The sequence below is a fragment of the Megachile rotundata genome, chromosome 12 (genome assembly GCF_050947335.1).
Source record: "Megachile rotundata isolate GNS110a chromosome 12, iyMegRotu1, whole genome shotgun sequence".
Taxonomy (NCBI): Eukaryota; Metazoa; Arthropoda; class Insecta; order Hymenoptera; family Megachilidae; genus Megachile; species Megachile rotundata.
The window spans coordinates 16,059,302-16,071,603 of NC_134994.1; the positions used below are offsets into that span (position 1 = coordinate 16,059,302).

At 41.7% G+C, this 12,302-nt stretch overlaps 2 protein-coding genes across 6 annotated transcripts in view; one reads left to right on the forward strand and one right to left on the reverse strand.

The window, feature by feature from the left end:
* retn (retained) overlaps positions 1 to 9,404 on the forward strand; it is a 71,336-nt gene extending 61,932 nt beyond the window's left edge. For all 3 annotated transcript variants that reach the window (XM_076538242.1, XM_076538243.1, XM_076538244.1), the window contains exons 5-9: positions 3,054 to 3,237; positions 5,810 to 6,168; positions 6,955 to 7,291; positions 7,402 to 7,598; positions 7,680 to 9,404. In XM_076538242.1, coding sequence (XP_076394357.1) covers positions 3,054 to 3,237; positions 5,810 to 6,168; positions 6,955 to 7,291; positions 7,402 to 7,598; positions 7,680 to 7,855 — 1,253 coding nt within the window. In that variant the 3' untranslated portion in view covers positions 7,856 to 9,404. The remainder of the gene's footprint in view (positions 1 to 3,053; positions 3,238 to 5,809; positions 6,169 to 6,954; positions 7,292 to 7,401; positions 7,599 to 7,679) is intronic.
* A 202-nt stretch (positions 9,405 to 9,606) lies between these two features.
* Ada (adenosine deaminase-like protein) lies at positions 9,607 to 12,225 on the reverse strand. 3 transcript variants are annotated; one of them, XM_012281115.2, is made up of 7 exons: positions 11,176 to 12,225; positions 10,941 to 11,071; positions 10,658 to 10,849; positions 10,335 to 10,572; positions 10,123 to 10,258; positions 9,949 to 10,049; positions 9,607 to 9,852 (listed from the first exon to the last, which is right to left on the reverse strand). In XM_012281115.2, exons 1-7 carry the CDS (start codon positions 11,212 to 11,214, stop codon positions 9,805 to 9,807), a joined length of 885 nt encoding a protein of 294 aa, XP_012136505.1. In that variant the 5' UTR covers positions 11,215 to 12,225; the 3' UTR covers positions 9,607 to 9,804. The 3 variants fall into 3 exon arrangements, with proteins under 3 accessions (XP_012136505.1, XP_003701554.1, XP_012136506.1); XM_003701506.3 differs by having other exon boundaries at positions 9,607 to 9,856; XM_012281116.2 differs by having other exon boundaries at positions 9,607 to 9,856; positions 10,979 to 12,225.
* Between the last annotated feature and the right edge of the window lie 77 nt (positions 12,226 to 12,302).

Consider the following 12,302-nt stretch of genomic DNA (forward strand, 5'->3'; position numbering starts at 1 on the left):
TACGTTAGCGGTTCATCGAATATATTCCAGGGCCGTCACGCGAGATTCCGGGAAAAGTCGTTTCGCGCGCGTCCTGAAGGCTTTAAAAGCGACCGAGCAGAGTCGACCCACGATGGGTCGCAGTTTCAGCTACGTCGGTTAATAAAGGCCTCCGACATGGTCGATCGTTATTAGATCGGGCACTCCTTCGGCCCGTCGACCCTACCCGCCCAATATGCCTCGCAATAACCCATAAAATGCAACATTTTGTTTCGTATACCAATTACCCCCACTTCTGGTTGCACCGACCGAACGGTTGTACTATCCGAAGGAATCTTTTGGTCAAATCGTCTTTCCCAAGAACACAAGACGGACGAAGAAAGAAGCTCGATACCCTACCTCTGCCACAGTGGAAGCGCACACGCGTAATCAGACGCATCGAAAAAAATTATTCGAGATTCTTTTCAGTAGATACAAGGATTTTCAGAGGAAAGCAAAAGTCGTTTTTTTCCTCGAACGACATCCGTCAGAAATTGACGAGCAAGAAAGGTTAATAGGCTCGGTTCGTGCATCTCGATTCTTGACTGATCCGCATGAAATTATGTACAACGATGGTACATAACGCTTGCACGGTCATCGAATAGCTACTTTGGCTGGTAACGCTCGAAACGAACGTACAGCGGCCACCATTGCGGCTCGAATACTCCACGGTGTGATGTAGCACGGTGGTGGTGGTGGTGGTGGTGGTGGTGGTGTCGGCGGCGGCGGCGGCGACGGCGGCGGCAGCGGCCATTATAAAAATAACTGCTGATTGGACACCCTACCAAGAAAAGTCGTAATCGCATCCTGAAATACCTCTTCTCTTTTCTTTCCGCTTACTTCGCCATTTCTTTTCTCCTTATCTTGCCATCTTCCTCTCAGTCTACCTTCTTTACTCACGGATTTCCACTCGCTAACGCACCTTTTCCTTTCCCCTCTTCTTCTTTCTCTTCTCCTTTGATCCCGCGTTATCTTAGTTACATCGTATCTCTCACGTACTACGATTCGTACTACGATTCGTACAACGAAATAATATACCGCTTCGTTCGCGTTTCTCTTGAATCTGAAATGCTCGAAAAACAATTTTGGCACTGCTCTAAAATCACGTATTTACCAATTTTTTCAAGCGATAACGTTTGCCATAAAAAGAAAAAATACAAATGGTCGAATAGCAAAGGAGTTTCGAAAGCTTTCAATCTTGGTAAAACTAAAAGGACGAGAAGAATCGGCCGCCATTTTGCGAACACAACTTTTATCGCCGCGCCCTATATAGGAACATTATGCCCTGGGTTGCTGGGTTGCGCGTATATCAACAATAATTGCAGGGCCAATAATAAAGCCGGAGAGACCACGCTCGATAGCCCGAAATTGCTGGTTCCCCTACTCTGGCCTGCAACGTTTTATTGCCTACGCTCTGCAGAAAGGGAGAAAGGGAGAAAAGAAGCAGACAAGAATGGCGGACAGCACCCTTCGTCCTTCTCGATGGCGGATAAACGATCCTGCGATACGATGCTCTAGCGATGGCCACTCGCGCACGAGTTCGCGAACAAAACTTCGCTTCGTCGATGATTAAAATTCGTGTACGCGTTTAAGTCGCGAACGCTTAAATTTGGAAAGTGATCGATCGTATCGAAGCGTTTTAAAAATTCTTTGCAATTCTATAAATCAAACGAAGTAAGAATCGTTCGAATTTTAAAAAATGTCTACAAATCGTCGAAAGATCGATAAATCGTCCAAGTTACGTGGCTCGCTTCGTACCCTCGAGCTATCCGAGCCTAGTTACCAGTTAGTCGCTGTTATTATTCCAGATACTACTTGCTCGCGTTATTGTTCCTTTTGCCGCTGCACTTCGTAGCATCGTCTTCGTCCTTGTTGTCGTTGTTGGTCTTGTTGTTGTTGGTCGCGCAGCAAGGTGTTTCGTAGCCGAAGAATCGTTGGCAAGCTCGTAAAGAGCCGCAAAGGAGAGGCTCGCACGCGCGATAGTCACGAGTATTGCCCTTGTTAACGCCCCGTTAACTCGAACCTCTGGACAAACTCGTAAAATTTACCGGCTTCGAGCCGGTACACGGCTGCTGCCGGTGAATTTTCGCGTGACTTTAAATCGGCTCGGAATTATGTGTTTAGTGCAAACGTCGGCCGAGCCATCGCGGTTGTACAATCATCTTCCCTTGTCCATGCTTTTGATTTTTCATTTTTCTTTTATTATTGCCCCATCCCCTTTTTTATTCCGTTCTTTTTAATTAGTGACAGTGAATACTCTGATAGTAAAACCTTGTTAACGGTTCGCTGATACGAATCTCGAAGCTCGTAACACTGAAAAACGGTATCGCCGCTACCCTGTCTCTTCGGATGCGTTGACGAAAGCTCGTCGAGTTATCGAAACGAGGTGATAATGACCGTGGCTGCGTTAACGTGAACATTTAACTCGTGTACGTATTAAAAACACGGTATTTCTAGCGTAACGTTCGTTAGTAACGTCTCTGTGGTCGAACGTTAACGCGTCGTTCGACGCAGTAGAAATAACCGTGACTAGTAAGACGCGCACGACGAGCTTGACGTAACCAAAAGGGATCGAAGCTCCTCTTATTTTATCTTTTTCCTACAAGATTGCTCGACGTTGCGCGAAACGTTCGCTCCTCGATCGAAATAAAATAATTTCCATCGATTCAGTTCCCTTTCGTGATCGTCTCTTTCCCATATTCCATTCCATCGGTGGTGTTCTTTTCCCGTTGTTCTGTTTGCTATACTGGAGGCGTACGATACAGGTAAGGAGATCGTAAAAGCCGCGGTGCTCGCGTGATCGTTACGAATTCGTTATTGTTCTTGTTAACGCCCCTCGCTGGAAGCCTTGGACAAACCTCGTAAAGTTTCAACGGTGCACCCCGCGTGTGTACCATCGTCGAAAACCGATCACGTAACGGATAAGGGGAAGAGTCTCGCGAACCTCGATCTTATCCTTTCTCACTCGCCCCGCTGTTCTTTTTTATTTTCTAGTTTGATCTCGTCAAGTTAAAGACGATCTCGTTTGATTTCAGGGACACCGATCAATCGGCTACCGATCATGGCGAAGTCGGTGCTGGATCTGTACGAGCTGTACAATTTGGTGATCGCTAGGGGCGGCCTAGTCGACGTAATCAACAAGAAACTGTGGCAGGAAATCATCAAAGGCCTCCACCTGCCATCGAGCATCACTTCCGCCGCGTTCACTCTGCGCACCCAGTAAGTAGATCGTGAAGTTTCTCATCCGGGACCCAGTTCCGGCTATGTGCCCGTTCGCTGCTAATTCGTATACAACGAGCTATCCGGCCCCGTGCTCAACTAAAGCTCGTCCGAGCATGAAATCTGCATCGATGACTAACAACACCCGTCCTTTCGTGCTTCTTCTCCCGAGGAAGTTGCTCTTACCAGTTGCTACTCCCTTCAACATCGTTTCTTTTCTCTTCCGTTTAGACTCGACGCGACACATCGTCGATCGTTCCCGCTTCTAAACCGTAGATCTTATCCGCGTTTCGCGCGAACTCTGAGTAATATTAAAACCACGAAAATAACCGTAAGCGGGCCGTGAGAGGGCGGTGTCTTCGTCGAATCGTTCGGCTAAAATTTGAAATAGATCTTCGGGGCGTTCGTTGTTCGTGCCGTCATTCGCGTACGTTTATGGCCAATTTGAAACGGAGCAAAAACTCTCGATAGAAGAGCGAAAGAATCGAAGGGACGCGCAGAAGGAGAGGGTGGATGGGGACATCAAAGCACACTCGACGCCTTCCGGACAGCCGTTGTTTGTAAAACGCTATCATCATTACCACTGGTGAACGCGAACGCCAAGAAGGACTGTTTGTATGCTTAAGATGGCGGCTTGTATCAGCGAACGGCGTGTTCTCCGGGAAACAAAAATATACGAAACGGCGGCCGGCACAAAAGAAGCTCGGTTAGGGGAGCAGACAATATTAACGTTCCTGAGCCGTGCTGCGAACACTCAAAACCGTGGAAAGGCTGGAGAGCGGTGGCTCGTGCCAGGTTAAGCCCCCATTCGTCACCTGCCAGAGAAAGAGTAGCCGACAGATTTGCCTGTTACTTCGATGAAATTATTTTAACGCGGTTTACCAACAGCCATTCGTTCCCAAATCTACGCATAGAAATTGAATTTTACAAACGTTAAGGAGCATTCGAAAAGTATCGAGTTATACGAGAATTAACGTTTTCTTTTCTCCTTTCCTTCGGTCGAGCCACAATTCCCTGCCATGATTCTTCTCTTGGACGCGTTAGAGCTTCGCCGCTTCGACAAACAGAGCCGGTATTTATGCGAACGGAACGAGAGATCGCGAACCTGGAAACATCGCGCGATGACGATTAAACGCGTTCGCGAAAGGAAGCAGCTGTTACGCCCGCTTCTGGCCTCCCACGATCGTCAGGAAAGTTGCCGCGCAAAACGGTTCCTTTGTCGAGACAAATCTACGAGTCTTAATTAATATCATGCACCTCCAGTACGGACCAACAGACGCGTAGCGAATTGGTGGACGAAAATACTCGTGGTCGTGGATAAATCGGCCGTCAAATTCGTATTAACTATCCGCTTGGAACTTGGCTCGCTCACAAACACTCGTAGAGATTCCATCTTTACTATTATCGAAGCCGCCGATTTTTGGAGCGGATCGTTTCGCGATTTCGAGCCGAATCACGAGAATGACCAACGACAAGTACATTCGTCTTCTAGAAGTCGAAACGCGATCGTTGCGATTCTTGGAACTTTGAGCGTTATTCGTAAAGATGCATTACACACGGGATTTCGAGACATTTCAGCACACCTGGACAAGACGTTTGATCGGGCGCGTACGACGCGCGATGGAAGTAACCGGTGAAACCGTACGGTCAGTCAACGTTTTGTAGGTTGGCTCGATAAAAAAAGAACCGGGTTCAAGAAAGAGAAACGAAGGGAACAGAAGTAAAGAAAGAGAAGAAAGTGGGCCGAAGGGCTAGTTTCGGCCGCAGTCTGGCAGACAATCGTAAAAGCTGAACGATCCCCGCGCGAATTATAGACCACGCGGTTCTCTTGCGAGAATATGTCTATTCACGAGCGGCGTATAAGAACAACGGTCGCTTCTTTCGAAACGATAGCACGTCCAAATAAACGATATTTATAAATTACTCGCTTTTCGTCCTCCGTTGCTCCGGCATCCCTCCGTCGACAAAATCGATTTCGCGTTGCGGTTTTAGATACGTTTTAGGACGCTTGCTCCGTTTCACGAAACGGACCTTTTAAACAAACATTTTACGAGTTTTGTAGCAGTGTCCTCGTTTTCTAATCGTATTCGTTGATCATTCCGGTACATATCGGATTCGATCGCGAACAACGCAGCCAAGTCGAAGCGACAAAGTTGGTGCAACGATTAAATTAAGCGACGGATCACGCCGCCGTCCAGATCTCCGCGTTGCCAATTTCGAGTTCGGCGAGCCGCAACCGTGTCTTCCGTCCGTGCGACGCGCGACGGACAATGCCTGCTGCAATCCCGTCGCGATGTGAATTAATAACGTGCACCCGCTCGCATACGTTCTTGTCTCGTCGCGTTATCCAACCGTGCTGCTCGTTGTTGAACGTTAACGAGCGTCGTTGTAAATTATAGAGAACCGCTGTGCTTTCTTCCGAGACGCAACCAGAATCTTTTCTCCTACCAGTATTTTCCAAGAGAAACGCATTCGTTCGAGAGAATTCGTATTCGATTTTAAAAGCAATATCCTTTCCGACGTTAGAATATCAGCGCGTTATTAGCTTTTCGTTGTTTTGTTTTGTTGCCAGGTACATGAAATACCTGTATCCATACGAGTGCGAGAAGAAACGGCTGTCGACACCGACGGAATTACAGGCGGCGATCGACGGAAATCGACGAGAAGGACGACGAAGCAGTTACGGAGCGTACGCGGGCGGTGGCGGCGCGGCAGGTGAGAGCCTGGTGCAAAGGAATCCCCACACGCCGAACTCGCTCGCGTTGCACGCCCAAATGTCTCCGTTGTCGTTAGTGACGGCGGTGGCAGCCGGTGGTCAACATCACGGGCCACAATCTCTGGTGAACGGAAGCGCCGCGCACACGCCGTTACCCCACCATCCGCACCACCCGCAACACCCGCAAGGATCGCTTGGACAGCCACCAAACGCCGGTCAGTGGAAAACTCTTGCTTTTGATAGTTCTCTCTTTCCGTTATGCGTACGCGTAATCGATATACGCGATTTCGTTTTTCGAAAGGTTTCGAATTTAAAACGTGAAAGATAAAAACGTGCAAGAAGGGATGAACATTGAAATAGACCGGAAACGAGAGAATCGGAGCAAAGAGCGACTAGGGTCCGGATGAAAAGTTAGCGGTACGTTAGGAGACAAATACGAACGAAGAAAAGAGAGAACCTCGGGAACGTAGTGGAAGAGCCACGAGTTTATTTTAAATCGGTAGTTAGGGTTCCAGGCCTCCCCGGAGATGATGATGCGAGAGCGAAGGAGGCGTAATTGATTGTACGATCCTCCGGGAGACAGGCGTTAACGGATGACTCTCGCTAACGAGCATTCCTACTTCCCTATCCCATTCTTCCTCCATCTCGCCCCTTTACCCACCACCGTCACCGCTATTGCTTCGCCCCTTTCGTCCTCTTTCGCCACCCTCTAACCAATTTCGTTGCCACGTTCTGGCACCCTTTCTCGTTCCTCGTTCGCACCGCCCCTCGAATTTGCGTTTGCGTCGAACATGTTCGATACCTTTCCCCTTTCCTATTTTCCCTCCTCGCTTTCGCGTTTTCCCTCCAACAAGCAATTTTTTTGGGAAAGATCGTAGGCCAAAACCGATAGGACCGTATTATAAATATTGCAACGACTATTAAGCATTAACGAAGACAATTTTCTTCGTAAAAATTAGCCGGTTATACGCGATTCACCCGACTAAGATAACCGATTGCAGGACCTATTCCCGGAATGGCGCCGTCCGAATTTGAAGCACGGATGGTCGAGTACGTAAAGTTGTTGAATAAGGAGCTAAGAAGCGCCGGGGCTGGCACACCACCGCCGATGATCCATCGACAAGGAAGCGCCTCGCCACCGTCCTCCACTCCACCCAGAGACGCGGGTTTCAGTGCCCTAGAAATGTCTAGACTGACCCTATGGAACATGTACAATAATAACACTTTGTATCCGGGTGTTGGTCACCAACCACCGTTGTCTCCTCAAGCCTCGCATTCGCCGGTACCTCCAGCTTCCAGTCCAGAACCTCAAAGAGAAGCTCTCGATCTCGGTCTCAGGTACGTAACGTGATTTTATAAAAAGGAACGCTTCGAGCTTTTTATACGATAATCTTATAGAGCAGAACATTATTTTCATACGGGACGTTCGCGAAACGACTTTGTTTCAGGTCCTCGCCGGTGTCTTCGTCGCCTGCCAGACAAAGCTCGCCTTCGTCGGGTGGTAGCGTGCAGGTGAAAAGAGATCCGGAAATGATCGGTACTCCTGGACCACCGCCAGCTAAACGATTACTTTCGGATGACGACAGCCCTATGGAAAAGAACGCCACCGCCTCTATAGGCACGCACATTAAAATCTCTAATCGAGGTGAAGAAAAGGATTTGATCTTTAACCGTTTTATCGTGTACGATAATAAAAACAACTACATGCTACGATTTCCGATAACAGGGGACGGAAGAAACGGTGACAATTCCCTAGTAGTCAGTATGGAGTTGAACGGAGTGATGTACCAAGGTGTTCTTTTCGCCCAAAGCGATACCAGGACTACGGCCAGTACAGCGACAACTAATAACAATAGCAACAGCAATAATCACAGTAAAGCGTCGCGAAGCATGGTCTCGTGAATGACCAATTTCGAAACAAACCGCGCTCTCCCCACGATACATTATATTATAATTAATCATCATAGCGAAATCGGCCTCCCTTCCGACATTTTATATATATAAAGCATTTTAAATCAGCACCTGTACATTTCTTTTTATTGCGACTAATTAATCTCGATCGACGATCACCATCGGGACTTCTCTATCGCGATTATAGAGTAATTGTATCTAACACGCGTATCGTTCGACGCTAAAACGTTTATCCCGATAATGAGAAAACGAATAAGATGAATTTTTCGAACGCCGAGGAAAATCGAGAATGAAGTATCCTCTTAGTCATAGTCGTTAAAATGCGAAACATTAGCAAAAGACAAGATAATTAGTATATACATATAGTACTCGCGACGGTAAATGGTATATAAATAGCAAATTGGGAAGAATATTTGCAACCTACTTCTGATCTCGAAGAATTTAGATTGTCAGAAAGCGGATGAAACGCGACAGTTTCGATGATCTTTCGAATCCGCCAATCGACGAAGATACGCGTGATGGGGGATGAAATTGTTTTTATTGTTCATAGCTCGAAGGTTAGCCAAAAAGACTGTTACATAGGACGAATATTATATATTACGGTAGAAATAACTTCTTATTATTGGTTATTAAAGAACGATATTAATGTCATCGTCAGTATATACATATATATATATATATATATATATATATATATATGTATATATATATATATGTGTCTGTGTGTGTATATATATATATGATATGACATGACTATATTACTGCTATTCCTATGATTACTATTAGTATTATCGCAGCTATTTACTATTATCACCTTGTTACGACGAGATATAGCGAGTAACGGTTCTAATAATCGTAAGGAAAAAAAGAAAAACGTTAAAAAAAAAAGGAATGAAAATTCAAGTGAAAGGATTCCCTGTCGGTCTCCCGTTTTCTCGCTAAGCTAAGCTCGTAAGTCGTTCTTAATCAGGACGTTTAAGGATAAAAGTAATTCCATGAAAATCTCCGGGAATTAACAACGTTTATACACAGTTTGCTTTTCAGTCAGCTGATCGATATTTTCTATGCGAGTGGTGCTAAGTTTGTTCTTTTTTTTCTTCTTTTCTTCCTTGATCGATCATGAAACGCAAAATTTATATGAGCAAAAATTTAGTAGAAAGAAGATATAGGTAACGTTATTATCAAAGATGTAACAAGTTATTAAATAAAATTCGGATTAGATTTTCGTCGCGTTCAATTGTAATTTTGGTAGCTTATGAGACAATCGATAATGTTTAGTGAATCACGCGTTAACATTACCATTGTAGGTATTAATAATTTCTTGATCAATACCGAAACAAAGGTGCACCACATTTACAAGCATAATATTGTAATAATTATTATAAATGTTGTATATATTAATACATGATATTATTGAAGAAAACACAAAACACGGAGACACGCGACTATTATAGTGTCCATAAGTAGCAATTTAGTTATCTGTAAATCCATGTAAACGAATTCACGAGTATCATAACGAATAAAATCGGCATTACTTTTATATCCATGGTCCTGCTACCTCGTTAAGGATCCATGTAACACGCACTATTTGATTTTTTATTTAAGCATCTCTTGTCGCAGTTGTAATAGTTATTGTTCAGTTTGCAACATTTTTATTTTCCAATTTGACCAAATGCTTTTGTAAGCCTTAAACTTTTATAATTTTCTATACACCTGATATATCCCTAACATAAATTCTCAAGTTTACCGATACCGGCTCTTTTATTTCTTTAAATACGTAATATTCAAACCTTAATTTATAACATCGCGTACATTACGATCAAATATTTCAATCTTCGATGATAAAATGTTTTTTTCTTCTGATGTCGCAAATGCATACTGCACAGACGACATACAGAGATTCACGAGATCTTTGCGCGACAGAGCAAACGTTGTACCAGCTATTTCGTATTCTCGCGATAAAGACGTACGAAAAACGCCTTTATCATCTGTCTGAAAAAAAGATCACAAAAGGCTGTACTTAAAGTACAACTTGCTTTATATATTAATCAAATGTGTAAACAAATAATGAAAACTTTACTCACACAAAGACAAACAGGATGTCCAGCTTCGTACAAATATTTGAACTGATGGAACGCATAAGATGGTACTGTTTTACACTGAACGTTTGATGTTAAACATAACTCTAAATAAAAGACAATCAAACATCGAATGTACGTAAGTTAACTAGTAAATGTTTAGAGCTCCATCATTCTTACCTACAGGAATTTTTGAATTAAGAAGCATATCGAACAGTCGAACTGATCCTTGTAAATCTGGATGAATACAAGTACAATGTCCTAATCTATCTGGCTTAAATTCAAGAATATCCACCGTTTCTGTTTCGTTTGAAATCTATACCAATAAAATGAATGGACATTGTTTTAGAAATTTCAGCAAATGGTATTTAAACGTTTGTAATAAATTTTACCTCTGCACAATGAGCCGAAACTTTTAAACCAGCTGTTCTAGCTTTTTCTAATAATTCTAAAAATGGATCACCTGTCATTGGATCTCCGCTAAGATCAAGTCCTACAATGTATCTGGGATATTTCTTAAAATACTCTATAGCCAATTCTACATTTTCTTTCGCAATTTCATACCCTTGTTTACGATTAACAGATATCAGTAACTTTACAAGTATGCTTGGAAAATCTACTTCGCATTTCCTTAAATTATAAGAGAACTCAAATTAAAATTTATTCCTTATGTTAATTTTTTAGAATCAAAATATCGTTACTAAATTATGTTTACCGAAATGCTTCTATAATAGATTCCACGTATTCTCGTTTTGTCATTTGCCCATTGATAGCACGAGGTGTACTTCTAAGTTCTAAATATATTACATTTTCTTCTTTGAATTCCTTAATCGTTTCATAAGTAGAACAAAACACAGCTTTCGGTGTTACTGTTAATGAATGTGCTATATCAAATACTTTAAAACACCTATAAAAAAAAATGATTATCTTTGATATAATGTAAGATAATATAATATATAAAAATAAATAAAATAAGACTTGAAAATATATCATCATACTCGCTTAATGATGAGAAATTATCAATATTCATAACTACATTTTTATCTTCTTCTAAATTAGGATTTTGCATTTTATATAATTTTTCTAAAGTATTTGTACTCATTGATCCATTCAGATGAGCATGAAGTTCCTGTTAGATGTATACAAAAGTCTTCATTTCTTTTTAATTATGTACATGTAAATAATTAAAAAGCTACATATGGTATATGTAAAAAGTTAAAAAATTCTGCATACCAGTTTTGGTAAGGACTGACAAAAAGCTTCTAAATTCATTGTTGAACAAAAAAGATTTTCAATGAAAATACTTCTTTAATTTAATTGTATCTACCACCTGTTTCAGACTGATTGCAGCACTAACAAAAATACATATATATATATATATATATAGACCTAACCTAGAAATATGATAAGAAGGGATGAAGCTCGTAGCAATGACTAGTTATATCCTTAGTCAATGCTTGTTGCGAACTTCAAAATCTATTTATATTTTATATATCAGTCAATAACACATATACATACACGCGTATAAATTCATATAAGTATCCAATCAGATTATTATTATTACCAATAATTTATTTATTTTTACCAATTTAATAACATTAAAAAAATACAGAAATATAGATACAGCCTTTCAGATTATTTAATACATTTTTAAACAATGTAAAATGCATAATCTATACATAAGTGCATTGGTATTAAAATAATATTGAATACTTCAAGGTAATATGATAGTATCAGGCTTTTTATACATATAATTGACATATTGTTCTCTGTACAATAAAATTGAAAATATAGTATAAAAACATATATATTGTGGACATTTTTTTTCTTTTTTAAATATTAGCTATTACTCTCAATTGTTTGCAAAATACATTTTTTAATTTTTAACATTTTACATAACAAGGAAAGACACGGAAGTACCGCTCCTATCGTAATGAAACTTCGTACGTTTGTTATGCAAACAAAAAATAAGGGACACGTATTCATTTTGTTATCGGCTGATATGCAACTTTAAGGGATGGACCACCCTTCAAAGTAGCGACCTACAAATACTATCACGAAAACCAACGAAAATATACGAGAATCTCTTAACGGGAAAGTTTTATTGTCTTTTATGTACAGTAACAAGAAATCGACGCGATACTGTATCGAAACATATCGCAGTCAACGTCATTTATAAGCATGAGTGAGAGACAACTATTTTTATAACGTATAATTATCAACTATATTAAATTATTTTATCTCATTGTACAAAATACTTAATGTCGCGTTTCAGCCAATAAAAAAAAGTACGTATTCCTTATTTTTGCTTGTTGAACAAGAGTATAAAGTTTCATAAAAATGGGAGAGCGACACTTCCA